This window comes from Lissotriton vulgaris, chromosome 11, assembly GCF_964263255.1.
Source record: "Lissotriton vulgaris chromosome 11, aLisVul1.2, whole genome shotgun sequence".
NCBI lineage: Eukaryota > Metazoa > Chordata > Amphibia > Caudata > Salamandridae > Lissotriton > Lissotriton vulgaris.
The window spans coordinates 608,722,413-608,745,999 of record NC_141699.1 but is presented as its reverse complement, the minus strand read 5'-3'; the positions used below and the strand labels follow the sequence as shown (position 1 = coordinate 608,745,999).

The following is a 23,587-nucleotide window of genomic DNA, read 5'->3' as shown; positions in this document are numbered from 1 at the left end:
GTTAACTCACTTAGTATTAGGTGTGCTTTGGTTAAAGACATATTCTGCATCTGCCAAGTCATGGCAGCCATTTTCCTTATCAGGGGCACAGCATTTGAGGAAAATAGTTATCAATAAGTTCATACAGGCATTACCACCCCTTTCTGAATGTTTTATGCTATGTCATCAAAGCTGGTTGCTTGTTCAGCTTGACTTTTCTTCATGGTGTGGACATCCTTCAGAAATGTTTTGAACATAGGGGGTCATTCCGATGTCAGTCTGATGGCTTGTCAGTTGCGGTCTGACCAGCATCTGCTGCTGCGGTCGTCCAACCAATGCATTACAATGTGTGCAGCTGATAGTGTATTCAAAATGGGATTACCATTAGCTGGAATGTGACACTTTCCACCTAGATTTACCGTCGACTATAGACATTAAGTGAAATTTTGATTGCCTTTCAATGCGCTCCCTGCATCTGTTGGGTTTCATGACTTCCATGTATGTGACTCGCTGCTTCCTTTGTAAAGCTCTCTAACGCTTTCGTGCATTGCAGGCGCATAATAAAATTGCATCAATAATAGACAACATGTACATTAAAAGCACGCCATTCGTATCGCCACGGGAGACAGCTGCTACTCATCCCTAACTTGCTCTTTGATCCCCTGTCCGGCCCTTGCCACTCCTGGGCTGTCGCAGTCGTTTTATTAGAGGGTACTCAGGCTAGCACCTGGAAGCTTTGAGAACTTGCTTGCACACTCACTGTGTGATAATAGCTCCTGCTCCTCCTCACCCTATGAAGGGACCTTTTATCGTGTTACACGTATGGTCTGAAGGTGCGGAAGGAGAAGGCACCAAGGATATTGTTAATGTTTTTCCTAGAGAGAGATCAGAGTTTTGTCTAATGGAAGTTTCGACTCATGGAAAGGTAGCACAGAAGGTTAATGTGCCTGCTGCAAAGAACATGTACCTGATGCAAATCACAAAATGCTGTAAAGGTCAGTGAGTCACTGCATTTCTCAGATGAATCATTTTGTCACTTGCAGTTCGTAAGTAAAAATCCTAACATACAACAGTGAACTATTGAAAACTGCAAGGTTAAAATTGTACCATTATGTTTCACCCCCCCAGTCTTTGTTTGATTACCCTAATGTCTCAAAAATAAATAGTTATATTTTTATTTCCAGCACCTATGTTATATGACAGCTCTTTAATAATGTAATACCTGCACTTTCACAATTGCTTTATCAACCTTCCTGCTTTCTCAAATTTGCTTGAAAATGCACCATTTTTCCCCTATTTTTTCAAAATTTTCTCGGGGGGAAATCCCCCCGAACCCTCCTTAGTGGGTTCGGGCTCGCTCGCTACGGTGTAGTATGATTATCAGTTTCTGTCACACCAGTTTCAAATGTCACCAGCCGCCACTGCTCCTGTCTCCTTGAAAGCAGACTCACCGACTATAGGTCTCGCTGCGACATCGCTTCGCGATGCGTCGCAGGTGCGTGGCCTAAAAATGAGCTATGCTTCAGCGGTCCTTGCAGTCGAACTGTGACAAAAAAGCAGCGCAGTTGAAAAGTAATCGGCAGAGTTTTGCTCCTTCTCCGGTTTGTGCACAATCTCAAAGTTATACTCTTGAAGTCTTAAAAATAATAAACAAGCTTATAAAGCGCATGGGTACACTAGCTAGTGTCTACCCGAGCTGTGACAAGAGCCAGTTCAGGCAGTGAGGTAAAGCGGAGAGAATCAAACAGGAGGATTACCAGATGGCAAAAGCCACGTCTTGAGCTTTCTCCGGAAAATAATCTCTGAGGATTCCAGCTGGAGACCCAGCGGGAGTTTTTTCCAGTGTGTGGCCGCTAAAAAACGAAAGGAGTGCCCACCCATCCTAGCTCTTCTGATGGTCGAAATGCTAACCTCACCCGTCCCACTTGATCTCAGACGGCGGATAGGAACATGGAGGGTAAGAAGGTCATGCAGATAGGAGGGCCCCTTCTTCTGCAGAATGCGGTGGCTGACACACATGGCTTTAAAAATAACTTGTTCTTTCACCGAAAGCCAATGAAGGGAAGCCAGGACCTTGATGGATAAGGCTCTCCTCAGGAGCATTAGAATGGGACGCGCTGCAGCATTCTGAATGCACTGCAGTCTCTGTACAAATGTAGTATTAGCTCCTAGGTAAAGAACATTCCCATAGTCTAGACATGATGTCACAAGAGCATGGACAATCTTTTTCCTTGCTGAAACAGGGCGTAATTCTAAGGTCTTCCTGAAACTACGCTGGACCCCAAAACAGTTGCCTGCCACCCGCCTGGTGTGAGTTTCAAAAGATAGTTTGGTAGTCAACCACATCCCCAGGTGTTTTACCTGATCCCTAGGGGGAGGGGTTGGACCCAGCGTCTGAGACCACCATGCCTCAGAAGCAGGGGCATTTTAGCCTTCGTGTTTCTCAAATTTGTAAGCAACAGTCGGTGATCTGTGATGACAGTGAATCATTATCTGCAGAAGAATTCATAAAAATGTTTTCCGGTCCACACCACAGCCAGACTCTCCTTTTCCAGCTGAGAGTTGGTACATTCTGTTTCAGACAGGCTTCGACTGTCATAGGTCACTGTGTATCTATGAGCATTAGGATGGCCATTTTGTTAAGCAATGATTGCAACAACTGTTTTTCGGTATACAACATGGGGTCACAGTAGGCCATTTCAGTTGCATTCTCAATCGTATCTTTAGTGTCTTTGAAACTCTGGTCTCATTCTGGAGACCACTGAAACAGTACATTTTGCTTTCTCAAGTCACTCAATGGGGCGTTCACGGTAACAAAGTTGCGAATGTATCTTGAGTAATAACTACCCATGCCCACAAAGAATCGTATCATGGTAATATCGGGGGGGGGCAAGTGGATGACAGTGCACTTTGTCTGGATCTTGAGTCATTTCCCCATCAGAGAATATGTGCCCAAGTAACTTGAATTTGGTTTTGTGAAACTCACACTTTGCAGCGTTCAGCATGAGACCTGCATCAGCAAGTAACTGGCACACTTGGGTAAGGCTTTGTCGTGTTCTTTCTGTGTTCTCCTAACAACCAGGTTATCATCACTGTAATGGAAAGCATGTGTAACAGGTTGGATTACTCAGTGAATAACATCCTGAAATATCTGAGCAACTGAAGATGCTCCAAAACTCAGACTCTTATATCTGAACAAACCAACATGAATCGAAAAGATAGTAATGTGCCTAAAGTTCTCCTCCAACTTGAGTTGATGGTATCCTTTATTCAGGTCAAGCCGGGGAAACACTATGGCTCCGTTCAATTGCATGATCATGTCTGCTATGTGTGGACCAGGGTATTTCTCCCTCTAAATGGCTTTGTTTGCCTGGTACATATCAACGCAAATGTGCACCGCTCTCCTACTGTCCTTTCTTGTTACTACTACTATAGCAGAAACCCATGGTGTGGGGCCTGTGGAGCGTTCAATGATGCGATGTTTTAAAAGTGCTTCCCAATCTTTCTCTACAGCTTCTAGTAGATGAAATGCATGGATATACGACTACTAAGTTTATGTCCGCACTATCTCAGGCCGGAGGCGGAGCTTGTGGCCCGGAGATGGGGCTTCCGGCTTGGAGGCGGAGCTTGCTGCCCGGAGGCAGAGCTTCCGGCCCAGAGGTGAAGATTTCAGCCATGGCTAAATCCCCACCTCTGAGCCGGAAGCTCCACTTCCGGGCCGGAATTTCCGGCCCGAGTGCGGACGTAAAGTTAGTAGTCGTAAATCCATTCTGTGAATACCAAAAGTATAAGTGCATTCTGTGAATACCAAAAGTAGTAAGTTTAGGATTTTGTCTTAAGTTAGTTCTGTGAATCGGGCCCCATGTGTCCATCTTTTCTTGCATTTTTCTTACGGAGTTTTATATAGCGCGAACTTGACTCGAAGGTATTGGGTATCAGAGCATGTTACACGAGCACCAGTTGCGTTACATGAGGACACATTCATTTCTTTTAGGCATATGGAGATTAAGTGATTTGCCCAGTATCACAGGATGTTGTGGGTCCTTGCCGAGGCTCAAACCTGGTTCCCCAGATTTGGGGTCGACCTCCCTAGCCTGTAGGCCAACTCCTCTCCCCAATTTGATTATCTTCTTCTCATCTTCTTGCTCTAGCACATCTATGAAGTCATCGAATGTTTCGATCCACGCAGGCCACCTGGCACCAATGTTCTGTTTCTTAGAAGTGTCGAAAGGCGGTGGTGGCTTCAGGCACATGGCTGCATTATATTTTGCGCTCTCTTCTGCCACCATTGAGAGTGCGTGCTATTCAGGCAGCTTTCGCAGTGCAGGGCGACACCGACAACTTCTGCAAGCACTAGCCTTGTGCTTGAAACTGGGTCGCAGAATGCTTCTATCGCCCTTGACAGTGAGTAAATTCTCTGTTTCTCATACCTTGTTGTCACTGTCATTATCTTTTTTTCGCTTCGGCTGAATAATCGTTCTATATCTGGGGCATGACGTATTGTCTGTGTCAACGATCTGTGGGGATAGTTCTGATGTGGGGGGGGGGGTAGAGTTCCAGATTTTGGGCACGTTGCCCGCAAAGGACCGGGCCGCGGATTTTGTTTGCGTGCTTTCAGCGGTATGAGTAGTAGAGTGTTCGAGCTCCGGAGGTTTCTGGTCTGACCGGCTTTTTTGAGTTTGGAGGCCAGATATTCAGGTTTGCCTGTGTGAAGGGATTTGTGGGTAAGGCAAGCTGTTCTGAAACTGGCCCGCAGTTCAACTGGGAGCCATTTTAGTGCTCAGGTGAGATATGGTTGAATTTCTTCACTCCTGTGACCAATCTAACTGCTGCATTTAGCGCTGTTTTGAGAAGAGCAAGGTGTGCCTTTGACGTGCCAGAGAGGGTTGCGATTGCATAGCCTAAGCTAGATAAAACCAGTGATTGGGTGGCTAGTTTAAGGTCCTTGGGGGGGATGAAAGGTTTTATTTTGTTTAGTAGCTTCAGGTTGAGGAAGGCGCTTTTGGCAGAGTTCTTAATGTGTTTGGTCTTGTTCAGTTTCGGGTCTAGTGTGAAGCTAAGTGATTTTCCAGAGTCCGCCAGGATGATGTTTCCGTTGAGTGCATCAATCGCATTTAGCCATTCCGCAATTTGGGGATTATCTTCTTTGTTTGAGATGAGGAGTATTTAAGTCTTGTCTTGATTACGTTTTAGGTGGTTACTCGACAGCCAGTGTTGGACTTCTCTAAGCGTGTCGTTAAGTCTCTGAATGTCATCACTGGAGGTGGTTTCCAGGTAGATCTGTGTGTCGTCCGCATACAGTGGAAAGGGGATATTGGCTTTTCTGAGTAGGGTTGTGAGTGGTTCCATGTTAATGTTGAAAAGTTGCGGGGAGAGCACAGAACCTTGGGAACTCCCCTGCTGACAGGGTGTAGGGCGGACGCAACATTATTGATTTTTATTCTTTGGGTGCGATTGTGGAGGAAGGAGGAGAACCATTGTAGGACCACCTCATCTAGACCTGCCCTTTCTTGAAGCGCCTTAATGAGGAGATTGTGGTCGACTGTATCGAAGGCTGCCGATAGGTCTAGGAGAATGAGCAGTCAGCATTTGTCCGCATCCAGTGATTTGTGGATGTCATCAATGAAGTTGAGGATCGTGGTTTCCGTGCTGCAGCCCTTTCTGAACCCCGGTTGGTGAGCGTCGTGGTTGATGCTCTCCAGGTGTTGAGTTAGTTGCAGGAGCACGCATCTTTCTAGGGTTTTGGATAGGAGCAGTAAGTTCGAAACTGGTCTGATATTATTCAGATCTTTTGTGTCTAAGCTAGGTTTTTTTAGCAGTGGTGTGACTTGCCCGACTTTGAGACAGTCAGGGATGACTCTGGATCTCAGGGAGCTGTTTATGATCTTGCAGCAGAGTGGGGCAAGGGAAAATTTAAGCTTTTTGGTCAGTTGTGGAGGAAGAGGATCTAGAGCGTGTGAGGAGGGCTTGGATGTGGAGATCAGGTTGACTATCTCAGCTTCCAGTATAGGGAAGAAAGATTTCCAGGCTTTTGAAGGGGGCTTGGCTGTGATGTTCTTGGTAGCAGGCGAGATGATCTTGCTGAGGGGAGTGATGTTGATGTCTAGTGAAAGCTCAATCTTGTTGATCTTTTCCTCTAAGAAATTTGCGAAGTTGTCGCAGAGCTCTTTGGAGGCTTGTACTGATGGGGTAGCGGCTTTGGAGGTTTGTTGTCTAATGATGTTAAAGAGCTCTCTGGGCCTGATTTTAGCGTTATCCAGCGTGATGCAGAAAAATGAGTTTTTTTTCGTTCAGGATATGTTTTTTATACCTCAAGCGAGCTGCTTTGAGTTGCTCGCGGAGGATGTCGGAAGGATTGCTTCTCCATAGTCTCTCTGCTGTCTCCTTTCGGAGTTGATGTCAGTGTTAAACCATGATCTTGATGGAGTGCTCGATTTTTTTTATTTCAGGGGGCTTCTTGATCCAGAATGGAGGTCATATTTGAGATGTAGTGCAAGGTGAGATCAGTTGTGGAGAGGTGATCAGAGGAGCTGGAGGGGAGCTTATCCGTTCCTCTAGGTACGGTAGGGGAATCAGCGATAGATTTCTGGACCATTTGGGGGGTCTTGTGGAGTGGGCTGGAGTAGAGCCTTTTGGTTGATATGGAATAGGATGTTGTGGTGGTCGGACCAGTCCACGGGAAGGACTTGGTTGATCGTCACTGTGTCATTTTGAGCGATAATAGCAAAGATTGCTCCTTTCTTGTGCGTTTCTTCGGAGCAGAATTGAGTCAGATTGTTTTCCTGAAGAAGATTGTTTAGGGTTAGAATTAGTGGATTGTTGGCCTCATTCCAACGTAGGTTGAGATCACTGAGAATTAGGTTGTTTGAGTCCCAAAGTGAGCAATGGGCAATCAGGTCAGCCAACTGTTCCCTGAGGTGTTGCCAGGGGGATGATATAGAAGATGTTAGAAAATTGCAATTAAAACAAGACATTCGGGGGTGCTGTAATTGAAGGTGTCCATTTCTACAATGGTAATGTTGTTCTTATGTATGATTGCTATGCCTCCACCTCTTTGGTCTTTTCTGTCCATGTTAATGATAGAGAAGCCTGGGGGCACCAACATATCTAGGCCTGGTGCAGAGACCTTGTTTAGACATGTCTCGGTGGTGAACGCGATGTCTATGTCATGGCAGAGGATGGTTTCTGCTAATTCTGTTACGTGTTTAGAGTCTGATCTGCAGTTTATGAGAATGCAGTTGGTAGTGTACACCTCATTGGTGAGTTTCTTTACGGGGGAGGTTCTGGGTATGGCAATGAGGAGGGCCGGGGGTCTTGGTGAATTCGAGGTGCGGTGGTCCCTTCTGAAACCAGTGATCACTTGGATCTTGGCTTTGGGGGAGGCTTTATGGGGAGAGACATAGGATAACGTTAGCTCCGCCACCTCCTTAGAGGAAATGGCTGCTTTGGTGCTTCTAGGTCTCTCGGTTTGGTACTCTGTATTGGTTTCTCTGGGTCCCTGTGTTAGGGTCTCGGGTGGTTGGGAGCTCACTCAGGGGAGGCACGTTGTCCGGTTTTAGATGGGTGGAGCTGGTCAGAGTGGGCGTCCGTTGCGGAGTGAGCCTAGTCTTTCAGGCCAGATCGAGATTGTTTAAGATTTCTCTCAGGCCCAGGGTTATCAGTTCTAGCTGTCTTTCTAGGAGGGCTAGAAGCTGTTCAATGTTTCCCGTGGCGGGGGTCAGGTGGCTTGGGCAAGAGCATCTTGGGAGGAGGTGGGGATGTTAGTGGTGTATGGCCTGTGGGTGTAAGAGCTGCCCGTATTAGGGACCGTGGGTAGGGCGCACAGTGGGTTGTGATGCTCTATCACCGACCCATTGTCCGCGGCAGGGTTGAGGTGTCTAGAGGTCTGAGATTGCAGGTGAGGATCGTTCCTAGCTCGAGGGTTGGAGTGATCAGAGGGAGGAGGATGTGGGTGGCATTGGGCTGGAGGTTGTAGCTCTTGATTCGTAGGGGCGGGGTGCAGGAAGTGACTTGTGTAGGCAGGATGGTTGTTCTGGTATCGGGCGAGGGGTTGGTTGATCGTCTCTCCTGGCAGGGAGGACGGCCAGGGGTACGGAGTGGGCAGGGAGGGGAGGGGCTTGTGCAAGGGGGTGATTGGCACTAAGGGGAAGAGAGAGTCAAAGGCCTCTAGCTTCTCATTGGTGGATTGAATCAGAACTATGTCATTCATGTAAATGGTCACAGAAGTGTTGCTGATGTGTGTCGAACGTTTAGTGAGTGATGTCGTCCGTTTGCAGCTCTGCGAGGTGGTTGTGGTTTTGGAGATGGGTAGCTGTGATCTGAACATGGCGATCCAGTCATGTGGTCTATTTGTGTGTAAGATTAGATTCATTTTATTTGCCCTCTGGAGAAGCATTGGTTGATGTCTGCGAAAAGTGTTTCAGGGAAATGTCTGATCAGTCTGTGTTTAAGGTTTCTTTTCGATTTGAGTGAGAGGTTGGGAGGGGGGAGCTGATCGTGAAGGAGTTCGGGCTGTGAGGTATCAAGTAGGTTGGTACGGAAGGGCTTGTGAAAGTTGACGTGTCGGGTGCCATTATCTCTCTGTTTCTTGAGTTGATGAGTGGTGCGGGGGACCTAGATCAGCTAGTGGACTAGTAGATGGGAGGATGCGGACCACTCTAGAGGGATCAGCCCTAGTTAGCAGGTCAGGCTAGATCGATTAGAGCATTAGTCTGCTTCCATATTGGTTGTAGTGGGGTAAGGACAGATCTTTAGAGGTCAGAGCTTGAATGAGGATCAGCTTGGCCTATTACGGGCAGTGCTTCAATGGCGGATGCAGCTTTGGGGAACCGTGGCCAGGAGAGGTCTAGTTAGGCCACTCTCATTGGAGGTGGGGGATTTCTGCCCTACTAAGCATTCCCTCACCTTCCATTCCCATTGAGGACTCCCAGTTCCAGGCGATGCTTGGTTAGAAGGACAACAGCCTGGACCTTTGGTTTGGAGAATTGTTGCGCGGTCTAGTCGTGGTGAATAGCTGCTCCTACGGATTGTCCTAAGATGCTCCTGGGGGGTGGTTAGGACCACGAGGCCGCCATTATAGGGTAAGGCGTCTGGTAATGATACACAGCGCGTCCGGTTGGGACTGGGATTCCTTGAGGGCAAGGTAGCTTATTGGGAGCAGACTGAAGCACTGGGCTCCTGATGTGCTCCCTTTCTATATCTGCTAGGGTCACATCAGTGGGGTTGTGCTGGTGCTTGGCAATACTGAATTTGGGTTATGGCCGGCCATTTTGGAGTCAGGTAACAGAGTTATGGGCTTGCCTGTGGTGCCTGGGTGCTAGGACAGGCAGCTGAATTCTAAATTAGTAGGCCTGTTGTTGTTTGGGGCTTACATTAGCTGGCCTGTTCTTGCTTGATGCTGGGGCAACCGAGGCAGTCAGTAGAGGGAAAGATGTTTGGAAACTTTGTACAGTGCGGATATCCGATCTAGCTCTGTGAGTGTGTCAGGGGCGGCCATCTTGTGGTTGGCAAAGACGAGTTAGTGTTGCTCTCTGCTTCAGCTAGGGGCACGTATTCTCACGTGTGAAGCGGAGCCTAGCGGCTCTATCCCAGTTACCGGTCTTGGAGGGTGGGGTGTGAGCGCCGTGATCGGCTGATTATCGAGACCTAGTAATCGTCAAAGTGGAATCTAAGGGTGCATCCATCTTGGGGTCAGACAGTCTCGACTTGCGCTTGGTGCGAGTCCAGTGGCAGCTCCGTCTTGGAACACGATCGGGGGGAGGAAGTTGAGCCTCGCTGCGATGGCTGGTGAGAGGTCCAATTTTCAGCAGTGCCTAGTGCTCGTACGGGAGAGATCCAAGGGATTGCCGTGTGCGGCCATCATGGAGTCAGGCAGTCTCAGTTAAAGGGCTGAGCTCTGTGCTGGACCGGTGCTGTTTTTTTCTCGGCTTCAGTAACTTTTTGAAAAGCCCCTGACTTCCTTGGGGAGGACGGTGGGGAGAGGAAGGCCGGAGAAGTCACAAAGTTTGTGATCCTGCTCCCTGGAGCTCGGTTTCAGGGTTCCTTCCCCCACGGCCATTTTGCGACCAATCCTGCATATGTAACAAACTCCACTCTCCGTTCTAGTCCCAATATAATAGGCAGGGTTGGATTGGGATGCAAAATGGACTTGGGCACCCTAAAAAAAAGTGGCCCACATTTGTGGATAGAGCCTTTTTGCAAAGCACTGCTTCAGTGTTTTAAGTATTATGAAAAGAAGGAGGAGGGTTGTCTAAAAGAGGCAGGTTTTCTTAACTTCATTGAGATAAAAGAAATGCAAACGCAGCCAGGATTCTTAGTGCATGTATTAATTCACATTGGTGAACCACACCTGAATATAGGTGAGGCCGCTTCTGCTCAGGACCCCTGCTCAATCTGCATACATTAATTGATGGGTCAGCCCAGGAAGAGACTGGGAATCACACCTAACCCTGTTGGTAAGAGGAAGTTAATAGATACCCATCTGCCTCCGGTAAGGCCGCTCAGGCCTCCACTAGGCTGATAGCGGCCTCTGAACAGCACTGACACAGCCCAAAGTGGCCTCCATGCTGCCCAGAAAAGCGGCCCAAAGCTGCAACTCAGACACCGGCTCATCGCCTATTGCCAGAGGGCCTGCCTTACCAATCCAACACTGACAACAGAATAACACCTTATTGGCGTGATTGTAAACACAATAATTGCCAAGGCTTATTTGATTAAATAATGCCTTAAATTCGATAGTGCTTCTTACATTTGAGACAAGTCTAGTAACAAAACATCACTTTAAAGTATGTAGTGTATTCTGCCTCGTTACAACAGTATATACTTCGCCCCTAAGTATGATCACACACAATACCATACTTTTACTACAGATGGCCCTTTAAAAGGTCACCCTCTAGAAGGCTTAGTATTTTATTTTTTTCATTTAGTAATACATTGATCATAGTGAACATTCTCACACCACAAAATTAGATACAATAACCTTGATCTTATTAAATATATTTCCAGTCAAAATCACTCAAGTGTATTACAAGAACAAATTCATCTTAAAACTCACACCAATGATCGACTTTAAAACTAGCATGACTTTCCTTTTCACCATCAACTGCAAATGTAGAAATCCAAAAATCTGCATCAATCATTGCACACTTTTCACAACAGTTTTTTTGTTAAAAAAAATATTTCTATATAAATCTATCAACAGAACAATTATCCCTACGGTTCGATAGCAGGAGCGGTTTAATATGAACTTCTTGCTGCTTTCAAGGAGCGAGGCTGTGCAGTCACATATCCTCCACCCCTCCCTCTCCTACCAATAATCTACAATTGTGCTCTCCTTCGTCGATCCGTACAATTCACATACAACATGAGAAGGAATTTCAACCATTAATTTATGAAGTTCCTTTCTTTCCTCCTGCGACAAGGCCTCAATCAATTAATACTGTGTAAATTCATAAGGGTCAGAGTTGGTCGGAGCAAAATGACCTCTTTTGTCCCAAATCAACCTGATACACGTCGTTTGGCAATATCTAGCGCTTTCTCTTAACACTTCCTTTTCAAAACGTTTTCATAAATATTTTGCACATAGACACTCTTATTTGGACGACATTTCAAAAACAGAAAAAAGTTACCTATTTAAGGTCTCCCTGCTTCCCGATATAATTTCCTTGCAGATAAATTTCCTCGATATAATTTCCTCGCCAGCTCCTACCACTGGTAAAATTTTTAGGTCTCGTTGCGTTAACCGCGCGAAAGCGCGGTCTCGCCAGAGACCTATTGTTACTGACGCAGCTTTCCAGGAGACAGGACCTGGCCACGCGCATGGCCATCGGAGCGGGCAAACGCACGCACGAACGCGCTCGCTGTGGCTGTCTCCTGTCTCCTGGGAAGCTCCAACACACACGCATGCGCACACACAGATACACACACACAAGCGCCCATGCACGCACGCACGCATGCACACATACATACAGAGACACACCTCCCCCCCGTCGCACACATACACACACGCGCACACACACCAGTGCACCGAGCCCCCCCCTGCCATCGCAGTCATGCACACGAGTGCACCAAGACCCACTCCCCCCTCCTACAACTAAGGCCCACTTAGCGCCACTCCAAACTTCAGCCGCCACCGCGGGGCTCTCCCTCGGGCATGGAAGCCCCACGTCTCCACTGCTCCTCTCCTGGCCAGGCACTCTGTGGGCGTGGGCTTCCCAAGACGCAAGTCCCGCCTCACGACCGGTTTCATTTTCGCTCATTGTCCAGTGCGCGCGGAGGGGGAATAGTGATTAATGAAGAGACGCAGCTTTAAACCCCGGCTCATCCCTGCTGTTTAGTCTGAGAAGACTTCACAGCGCAGCGGCGCTAATCCGGGCTTCGAGGCTCTTAGCTCTGACCCTAGCAGCAACCCCACGCTACAGCACTCAGAACTATAAATTATTTCTTATTTATTCGCTAGGGTGGACTGCTGGCTCGTAAAATCCACTCTGGGACACCATTCGTTTCACACACAAAGTAATGCAAAGGGGGGAGGGGTGCACTCGATTCGGATGTTTCCTTATCACACAAAACATGAGCGCTAGAGGTAACAATCTGCTTCCTTCGTCGCCCCCAAGTTGTTTGGTTTCTGCAGTGGGACCCTTCAGTAGGTAGCAAGGGTGTCACCACCCGTTTGGCTGACGCTGGATTAATAAAACACTGCATTTTCAGGGTTCGGTGGCCCTAGTGTTACTGCACCTGCTGCACCCATTGTAACTATGCCTCACAACTGAACTGGATCCGTTTCTCTTTGGAGCGTATTGAGATGTGGCAGAACAAAAGTGCCAGGGTTCTGCACACAGTGCCGCCTCTGTCCATCTATGTGAGAGGGATCGCATACTGTACATAATAAGGATATTGCAAGGGACCTCGGCTTCCGTGTACAGATAAAGGATGTGTTTGTGCAATGCAGTGATAAACCGCACGCGAATGGAAGGCCAGCAGTGACAAAACAAAGCAGCAGAACAACTGTGCATCAACCAAGGCCAATTCCAAGCGTGTCCAACAACTGGCATTGTGACCTGAGCATCGCCACCCCTGAGTCCTGGCTTTTAAACCAGCAGCACCGAGCTTACAGTTTGCAAGCATTACCTTTAAAAATCCAGCATGCATCTGATCAGCACCCGGAGTCAGTCTCACTTCACTCTCCTTCATGCATGCCCTAAATCATTCCTGTTCAGACAAGTCGAGAAAACTCTGCCTATATTCTGTCAGAAAGAAGTCTAGACAATGACAGAGACAGGCACCTAACAATTCAAAAGAAATGAAAACAAAATACAAATAGATATCAGCATGAAGAACCACAAAACATACCGAAATTAACAGTGCCAAACAAAATATATAAAGGGACCCTTGACCCTGATGGTACACTGGAATATTGCTTTGAGGGCCCCCATGCAGGCTCTGCGAGAGCTTGGTGGGTTCAACGCTGAGGTAACGATGCCGATAAATGAGTGCATTAGATTTATAGAGAAAGGCGCTACTCCACCTTTTAACACGCAAAGCAAACAAAGGATGTAGGATGTAAGTGCCTTCTATGGGCACTAACAAATAATGGGGTTATGAGCAAATACACGTTGACAGGGCTGTGAGGAGAAAGACTCCAACAGCCTCTAATGTACCAGGCAGCAATCCCATTCGTGGACGTTGATTGGATCTCTCTCCTGCCCCTCAGGGTCAGGCTGAGAGGCCCGGCAGGAACTAACAGGTGATCAATAGGTGTCAGATCATGAGCTGCAAATCCCCATCTGGGGTGAGGTCTGATTACATTATGGAACGCGCACGTGGCCCTTTGTGGCTGGATCGAACAGGCTTCTGTTTTTCTGTAGCTTTTTGTACCACGTGTTTGAAGTGGCGGGTCCGACGCACTCTGTGATAGAACTTGCGTTTCTAATGGTAGTGTGCATTTAAACACCAGTGTACCGTGCTTCAGTAGACAAATGATGGCGCGCCCAAACGTTTTCTTAGGAACTCACTGCTACCGCCAAATGCTGTGTTCCGGAATACCGAGATTGACGAATATTAATTCTACCGCATGCCTCTTTCTTCCACCACCTTCAGCAACAATAACAGCTACCAAAAAATCTTCCTAAAGCAATACAGACTTTCATAACAAATTTATGCAACACATTGTTATATACAATGCCAATAGCTCAAACTTTAATGCTGCGAGACCTATTGCATTGCAAATGCTTGTTAAATGCAGGTCTAGACAGGGAACTAACACGACATCCTGCAAGCTAAACACCCAAAACTATCTCCGAGTGAGCACCGTGCCCTGGTGTGCACTCTCTCCTAGTGTGCACTCTCTGCTAGTGAGCACTCTCTGCTAGTGAGCACTCTCTCGGAGTGAGCATAATCTCCTTCAAAGCCCTCATCTCAGAATTCTCTCTCTTAATAAAAGACAGCAAAGTTCAGCACCCTTCTCACTGGCCAGAGTTGTCATATGGGCAGCATGATGAAATAAACCAATCAATCTGAATCTAACCCCACCTCCAGGTGAACAGTTTATATAGGAGTGATTTCCTAAGATGGAAGGCAGTACTTTTCAACATATGCTGTACATTCTGCTCTCTGGAGTGAAAACAACACATTGCTTCATGTTACATCATTTCAAATCTGATCTGGTCATGGAATATCACCTTGCGTAACACACACTGTGCTGAGAATACCATTTTCTTGTTACTGATATTTTCATTATTCTCCTCTTTTCTGTTATTCTCTCTAACTCCACCTTCGCCCATCCAGGAATGCCCTGGTTACTTACCGGTAATCTTCATTACTCTGAGTCTTCCTTGCCACAATAATTACATCATGAGCTTCAGCTCCCCCACAGAACCCTCCAAGCAAAATTAGCATTCTAGACCTTCCACTCCCTCCCCAATATGGTCGACTTCCTCTTCCTACGTCATGAACCTTAAAAGGAAGTCAGACTCCCCTCACTTCCTGTTCCTTTCCAAACCCCACAAAACATAAATCCAAAAAAGAAAAAAGTGAAGGGATTTATGGGACTCAGAGTAATGAAGATTACTAGTAAGTAGCAGGGGCATTACCTCCTCGCTAGTCTTCCTCGCCACAACAATTATTTAATGAGCAGATACCAAAGCTGTAGTAGGCTCCATGATATAAAAAAACGTACAGCAGCATCCACTCTTTCTGTAGCGCACCATATGTTAATCACAAATCGAAATGACACAAATGTTTACAACCTGTCATAATCCCTTGTTAACAGCTTGTGCTTGCCTTTGGGATTACTGAAGCAAAAGTCATGTATGTAGCACCCACCAAAACTACCCAATAATGATCGATAAACATGTGCGGGTAAGTCAATGTGACAGCATTGCCCATGTCCTCAATATAAACTCCTTTAAAGGAAGTCCAGGAAATAGAAATATGCTTTGTAGGTCATACCTGAACTCAGTTTTCCAGGTCTCTCCCTTGAGAAGCACAAGCAAGAAGAATAGCCTGCTTAATCCAACTACTCAACATGGGGTATGAAGGTTTAACCCACTCTTACTGGAACCAAACATCACAAACAAGCTGACTGCCTTCTGAAAGTGTTCTGTCTTCTCCAGATACAACAAAGCTGCCCGTTTGACATCCAAAAGATGTAAACCTTCTTTTTCCTCCGTCTTAGGATCTAAGTAGAAAGCTAGAAGCACCACCTCCCTAGATCTGTTAGCTAAGGATGGAACCTTCAAAATAAACCCAACTCCCCTATTCAGCTTGCCGACACAATAGCCACAAGAAACACCACCATCAAGATTAAGAACTTAAGAATCAATTCAGCCAGTGGCTCAAAAGTTGGAGCTTGAAGAGCTAGCAACACTAAAGAAGATCCTGTGCAGGGGCCGGACAAACCACTCTAAGCCTCTGAAGAAAGAAACCCTGCATTAATCTGGAGACTAAGTGATCCAAATATGGGCTTCTGAAAACCTTTAAAGTCGCCCACTTTGTCCATATCGTAGACGAAGCCAAATCCAATGTGAAACCACCTGATAAAAAATCTAACACCTTCACTGGTTTAACTGACCCTGAGTCCAGCCCTCTCTCCATACACCACTGAGAGAAAAAATCCCAATGCCTAGAAAATGATTGCAGGGTCGCAGAATGCTGGTAATTCTGGATCAACTCAACCACTCCTTCAGAACAACCCGTAGCCAAAAGATTCACCCTCTCAACAGCCAGGCTTGAAGGTGTTATCTCTGCAGCATTCCTCCACACTAGTACAAACATGCCAAAAACGCTTCCGTGTTATCGGTATATATATATCTACTAAGCAGCAAGGCCGACGATAATCCCATCTGGGTCCTCACCGCTAAGCAACTCATAAAAAGGGCCCCACTGTGCATGCACACCTTTGCCTACCCTGTGATGCTGACATCTATCGTGGCACTCTGTACTGCACAACGAGCCCACTATCGCAGGGCCTCCCAGACTACAATCCTGGAGCCGGCAAATTCATGGCCTGCCCCAATACCGGTAAGCACCCCCTAAAGCAGGGCGTTCATGCACCAATGATTACTTTAAAAACATTGTGAGTCCGCCTATACTGGACCCCGTACGTGGTCTCCAGCACCGGTACAGCACGATCTCACCCCACATACTTGTCAATTTGCTTGAAGTGTCTGCGCTGCAGAACCAAAGCAAGCATTTGCAATGCAATAGGTCTTGCATTTTTTTGGAGTTAGAGCTATTGGCTTTGTAGATGACAATGCCTTTTACCTATGTGTTTTGGTTTGTAGTGTAGTGGATGTATGTGCAGAGACACAGCTGCAGCACTGTCTAGAGGACTTAGAATGAGGAATTATAACTAGGACCAGAGAAGGAGCTGCAGCACTGTCTAGAGGACTTAGTATAAGGAATTACTGATGAGACCAGAGAAGCAGGTAGGAACAATGTGTAGGAGACTTATTATGAGGAATTACCGACTGAAGCAGAGAAGCAGCTAGCACTGTCTAGAGGACTTAGAAGAGGAATTACTGACAGGACCAAATATGCAGCTGCAGCATTGACTATAGGACTGAGAATGAGGAATTACAGATGAGGCCAGAGAAGCAGCTAACAGCACTGTCTAGAGGACTTAGGATAAGGAATTACCAGTGGGACCAGAGAAGTAGCTGCAGCACTGTCTAGGGGATTAGTATGAGGAATTACCTATGAGACCAGAGTAGCAGGTGGCAGCAATGTGTAGTGGACTTAGAATGAGGACTTACCGACAGGACCAGAGAAGCAGCTAGCAGCACTATCTAGAGGACTTAGAATATGGAATTACTGGCAGGACTAAAGATGCTGCTGTAGCACTGCCTAAAGGACTTAGTATGGGGAATTACTGACTGACCAAAGAAACATTTAGCAGTACTGTCTAGAGTACTTAGAATATGGACTTACTGGAAGGACTTAAGATGCTGCTGTAGCACTGCCTAAAGGACTTAGTATGGGGAATTACTGACTGACCAGAGAAGCATTTAGCAGCACTGTCTAGAGAACTTAAAATGAGGAATTACCGATGGGACAGGAGAAGCAGTTAGCAGCACTGCCTAAAGGACTAATGATGAGGAATTACCACTGGGACCAGAGCAGCAGCTAGCAGCACTGGCTACAGGACTGAGAATGAGGAATTACCACTGGGAAAAATGCAGCTGCAGCACTGCCTAGAGGACTTAGAATGAGGAATTACTGCTAGGACCAGAGTAGCCATTATAGTCTGGGGATGCCCAAGAGAAAAGTGACGATGAGGAAACAGACCAACCAGAACTGTCTGAAGATGCAGAGGATAAAGGAGAAGAACTCCTGCCATGGTACTTTTATATACCTGCAACAGCTTCTTTATCATCTCCTGGAGGCGTGCCTCTTATAGAGAAGGTGAATGGCATCTAATACACCCTTTACAAACCCCCTAAAGGAACCTGTCAGGGGACGCATGATACACTTTATGAGTGTGTTTCCCCATTGCGGAACAGCAGTGTACCAGGATTACAGGGAAAAGGTAGGCAAAAAGGGATATGACAGAGAATCCCTCCCACTACCTGAATAAAAAACAAGGGAAAAGAAAGGGCTAGCAGGCAGAAACATAGTTATCACAGACAAAATAAAAAGGAAGGACCCGAGCAGCCGCAATAGAAACAAAAGCATGGTGCCCAAGTCCCATCATCTAGAAGAACTGCGGCCGAGCAGCCCCTTACAACAAGCCATCTAATTTCTCATAACAGCAGTACTGGAGCATCCACTAACCAGCACGGCTCTCAAGCCACCTTGACTCTTAGAACTGCGGCGCACGAGCAGCCGCACTCAAACGGAGCATGGAACCCAGGCATACTCCACGGAGGAAAGGGAACGAAAGAGCCTCCCACCCCCTGCAACTGACTCAAAGAAAGAAGTGGTGCCTGGGCAGCCACACGCAACATACAGCAGCGCCCATGTAGCCACTGATAAGTATGTGTGTAAACAAAGCAAAAGGCACAGTACCCAAAACAAAAAACAGGATTGTAATAGGGAAAAACAGAGGCCCAGCAGTTACAATGCTTAACCATACCAATAAAGTAATAGTAAAACAAAACACACCCCGGACAATCCTCAAGGGTGCCCCAGCACCCCTCTGCAGCCCTACAGTAAACAGGGTACACATAATAACAAGCAGTGTTGTGAGTGTGCAGTAACGCAGGCAGTCACTGGGTGTCCCGTGGGGCCTCTTTGGCCACATATCGTTCTACACCCTGCACCATGGCTAGGGAAAGGATATTTCATTGGGTCAGAAAATCTTGGTGACACAGTCGGCGGCACGCATATCAAAGGAAGAGCTGCCTGCACAACTTATTTATACAGAAAGCATTCAGCACATGCTGTGAGATGTAGTGGATTGGCAGCTCACCCATCCTGCTAGGATCATTTTCAGCCAGCTTAAAGCTTTAGAAGTGATAAGAGAGGATCTTTCACCATGCGTCTGCCAATATATGAAGGTTTGCAGCAGACAGACATTTTATCTTCATGTGACGTTTTAAGACGAAAATGTATTATTGCTGGCTTTAGATCGTGTTAAGGTATTCATTATCTACGTTTTTATTTGCAGAGTGTGACTTTGGAAAACGCCATATTCATTATTCTACATTTTCCTCTGCAGATATTTTTCAATACTTTGAGCACAACATTCGGTAGTGGAACTCCTGATGAAGGCAGTGGTCTGCCGAAACGCGCATAGAACCATATTGGAAACCATCCTAATAATCATGTGTTCACTGAAATGCTTCGCTACATCATTTGTGATTTAAATTGTGATCCGCAGAACTTTACAAAAAGATCATGTATATCAATATGATCAATAGAGTGTAGCATGAATGTGTGATGAATGAGTGTAGTTAGGATGTTGTACAAATGTTGGTCTGTGTAGGACTAGAGTTATTATGTGTTTTACATTTATTACAATATTCATGAAATCTGAATAAATTACTTTTGTATTTTTCGTATTACTAGTGTCACTTTTGTTTATTCTGATATGTTCTAAGAATTTTATATTTTGAAGATGCCCTAGAATATTTACATTAGGGAAAGGATATGGCGCAGCAGTGAGAGCTGCCAACTCATGAGCTGAGGATCCGTGTTCAAGTCTGCTGTTAGCAGAACATCCTGGGCTGATTGTTTAATTTCCCCCGAGCCCATGGCTAGGTGTGCCATATAAATAAAAGCGAGTAATGTAAAATAAGAAGAATTTAATGCAGCGATCTCGGGGCAGGCAAACCAGTGTCACACAGCGGATAGATGGTAAAGGGATAGGGCACTGTACTGCAAATTATGCGTAAAGTAACCAATCAAAAAAACAAGCAAAACAACAGTGGCCTGGGAGGGGTGGTGCGGACCTGTGAGTAATGTTGTGGGAGTGGTGAAGGGAGGCACGGGGATAAAGGGACAGCAAGCAAATGAAGTGGCCGAAGTTTCATTGTAAAAGTAAACAGAACACTTAAGAGCAAAGAGGCAGGCCAACCAAAAAAAGTGTTCTCTCTAAGTGTAAATAACCTGAACAGTAAGAACATATGTAAGAGGGGTAGTCATCATGGGAGGATACAAAATTCTAAAAGGAGGGATAACTAAGTGTATTCACCAATGAAAAGCCAGCATTTCTAAAGGACAGAAAAAGGAACCAATGAAAAAGATGGCTGTTTTTTTAAAGCCCATATCATAGATACAGCATGTCTCAAAGAGACATCCCAAGTGTTACCTAGGAGAGATCTAAAAACAGGATGTGGGGTGCTAATTCTGCTTAGAGGGTTCAGTGCGGGGCTGAAGCTCATTATGTAATTATTATGGAGAGGAAGACTGGTGAGGAGGTAATGAGAGTGGCTCTCCCACCAATGCATGTGGGTTGGTCATCCCTTCCATTGGCCTTGGTGATGCCAACGTCTGAGAGACTCGGGCCGTAACACTTCAGTTGTGTAATAACAAAAAGGGAGAGTAAGGGATTGAGTTCACAAAGTGTGAACGGAGAGTACTCCTATTCCCCTAAGGTATCTAATAAACAAAAGAAGGAGTATCACCGTAGAGAACTGTGGATTCTTAATGGGATATGTGTTTGAAAAAAGGAAAAAAAATCCTTTTGTAAAAAAACCCTCACTCACCAGCCTGGTGGTGACATGCTTCATCATTGGGGTCCACCCTGATGACCGAGTGCCATCAGGGTGTGCTGCGACACCTGGAATACAGTGGAGCTGGTTATTGTGAGTGATAAGTGCAAAAAAGTGTTAAAAATTGTCCTGGTTTAACTTAATGGAAAACATTTTTATTCTTAAGTAACTGGACAATATTAAAAAGTGTGTGTAGATACTTTGTGGGTGAGTATGACCAAGAGTATCTATGTGGTTTTTCTACATGTTTCAACCTATGTGTAGGAGTTACCAGGTTTTCTTCAGGACCAAAGTGCAAGAAAAGGGACGGTCTACACCCCCTATAAGGCGTACCCAATCCTAGATTCTTGGTGCCAGATTTAGCAAAAAATCTGCTACTGGTGTGGGCTCTAGCCAAAATAGGCGAGACTGGGATAAAAAAGACTCCTATTTGGTGCCTTTAGGACATCTTGGGGCAGGGGGTAGGTTTTTTTTTCAGCTAAAACATACTAGTTTCGCTGTGCTTAGAGAGGCCGTTTAACTATGTGCCATGCCCGCTGTCCCCGCTCCCAGAGCCCACACCAGTAGCAGATTTTTTGCTTTTTTCAAACACATACCTCATTAAGAATCCACGATTCTCTACGGTGATACTCCTTCTTTTGTTTATTACATTACACTTCAGCACCACATGATTCCCTTATTGCAATGTGCGCCCATGAAAATGCTCTGTGCTGAGGGATGTTTATTGTGCCAGCCATATGTAATCTTCCCGTTCTGTTTGTAGTTCTCTGATTGTTTCTGCTTGCCGTTCGCTCCCACTCCCTTCACGTGGTAAAAAGAAGGACGTGTCATCAGCGTTCATTATGCATTATGGATGAACCACAGACGAGGGTTATTATGTAAATGGCAAAGCTCCCCTTTAACAGAGCTCTATGGTGCGCTCCTAGAGATAGAAGCCTTGGACCACTGGTACCGAACACCACACTCTCTAACAACATTATCAAGGGGGAGGCGGAACTGGGTCATTCATAGGACACTACACTTCTGTCCTGCAAAAAAGGCCAGTCTTCACCTGTCTTTGTCCATAACTGATTATTCTTTAATATTCTGTGGCTTATGCATCTCACTTTCAGACTTTCATTAAACATATTTATGATAAACATTTTTAAAAGACCTGTATGTATCCTTTCCTACTGAGTAACATTAAAGCCAGTGAAGCATTGTAATCCTTCGCGGTGAAGCAGGCCATCTGCCATTGCTCCAAGGTTTGTAGTTCAGAGAAGCTCGTCTGCTTTGTTGCATAACAGCCCCCCCCCCGCCCAGAGGCTGTGAGCAGGGTGTTTGTGGCACACTGGCCTCCGGTCTGGTTTATGTCGCACGCGTCTCATGCTCTATTTAGACAGAACTAACCATGATAGCTCTCTCCCTGCTCTCATGCCAGCTTTCACAGTATCAGCTCGGGTTACAAGCCGTGGTCTCGAGTCTGGGGCCACAGTATCAGAGCCTGAAGTGTACTACACTGTGATTTGAAGGCAGACTATTAACTAGACCCGTCTAATAACCCGACTATATCATGCCTGTTCTTCTAACACAGTATCCGCCCACGCACAGGTCCTGTTCAAGCCTTATGTGATAGTAGCGCCTGCATGAAGTTCTGTGTGTTAGATATTTGTACTGTATAGACCATAGTTTGGGATCCCATAGAGGGCAACTTCCAAGGCAGGACAGACAGCTGCAACACCACACTGCCCCTATAATCAGCAAATGAGCCAAGATTCCAACTTCCACAATACATTAGGATGTTAAAGGACAGTGAAGAGTGCGCGGGTGGCTGCCTGGGGAATTATTGCTGGTGGCATTAAGATTGCCCCTATAAGCAGCTAAATTGCTTCCGGAAGGTGGGGATAACAGAAGGCAGGAGCAAATATAGGGAAAGAGAACGCAAGGCGTTTGTCTGGGAACAGCCACCATGGTAGTGCCATATTGGCCGTGCAGGTAGTAACCTCTAAATAATTTGGCGACAGGCAGAGTGGAAATGTCACTTCTCGGATGGTCAGCCTTTCTTGCACCTGCCTCCAGTCTGTCGTACGCTATATGGTTGTGGTGCGCGGCGTTTTCACAGGTCGGACCAAACATACCTCTGGTTATGTATTATGGTTTCAGGCTTGGTGGTCTCGCACTGTGTATTAAACAGTAGCAGTTGTGGGTTTGTTGACATCATGATGACAAATTAAGTGACAGGTCGGACGTACAGCGTCAGTTCATCCATGCGCGCGGTAACGGTAGAGGTGATGCTGTGGGAGCCTATGCGTGGGTGTAGCAATCATAAAACAGCGAGCAATCACATACATCCCATGCCCTGTGCCTCCTTTACTCTCGCAGCCTCCGCACATCTGCCCTAGCCCCGCCCCGCCAGTCCCAGCTGATACCTTTTTCGCAGGCCAGCAGGAACAGCCTCTCGTCCAGGGTGGTCTCTTCCTTCACCTCCCGCACATCTTTCAGGTCCAGAAATTTGTTGGGTGAGGAGGAGGAGTCCGTGCTCTGGTATAGAGCAGCCATGGTGGGGTAATCCCATCAGATTTTGGGCGCCGTTCTGCCTCCACCAGCCCTGGTCCGTCCTTCTCCGGCTGCCTGAGAGATGCTGAGGCTTCTGCGAAACCGCTGGCACGGAGGCAAAGTCTGTTCCCAGCGAGCGCACGTAAAGCGAGCCAGAGACATAGAAGAAGGACTAGGCTGACTGTGCCTCAGCTGCCACCTTAGAAGGAGGAAAATCAAAAGCGTGAAAAATGTAAACATTATAACGCCGAGCAGGTTGTAGCTTTCGAGGACGTTGTTGTTCCAGGAGGAATCAAGAGGGGTGGTTCATAATGGTGTCACAGTGTCGTTAGCTCAGACTACAATAGATTTGGGACAGTATGTTTTCCACCCTATCTAATAAGCAGCAAGCAAATTGAAAATACAATAACATGGGCACAGTA

The 23,587-nt window shown here is 46.4% G+C and overlaps 1 protein-coding gene across 1 annotated transcript in view; it reads right to left on the bottom strand.

Annotated features, from left to right (window-relative positions):
- Nucleotides 1-23,265, bottom strand: part of TRPC1 (transient receptor potential cation channel subfamily C member 1) — a 361,187-nt gene extending 337,922 nt beyond the window's left edge. Inside the window, exon 1 of the mRNA XM_086943718.1 lies at nucleotides 23,039-23,265. Within this exon, the coding sequence (XP_086799844.1) occupies nucleotides 23,039-23,168 (130 nt within the window). The 5' untranslated portion in view covers nucleotides 23,169-23,265. The remainder of the gene's footprint in view (nucleotides 1-23,038) is intronic.
- Between the last annotated feature and the right edge of the window lie 322 nt (nucleotides 23,266-23,587).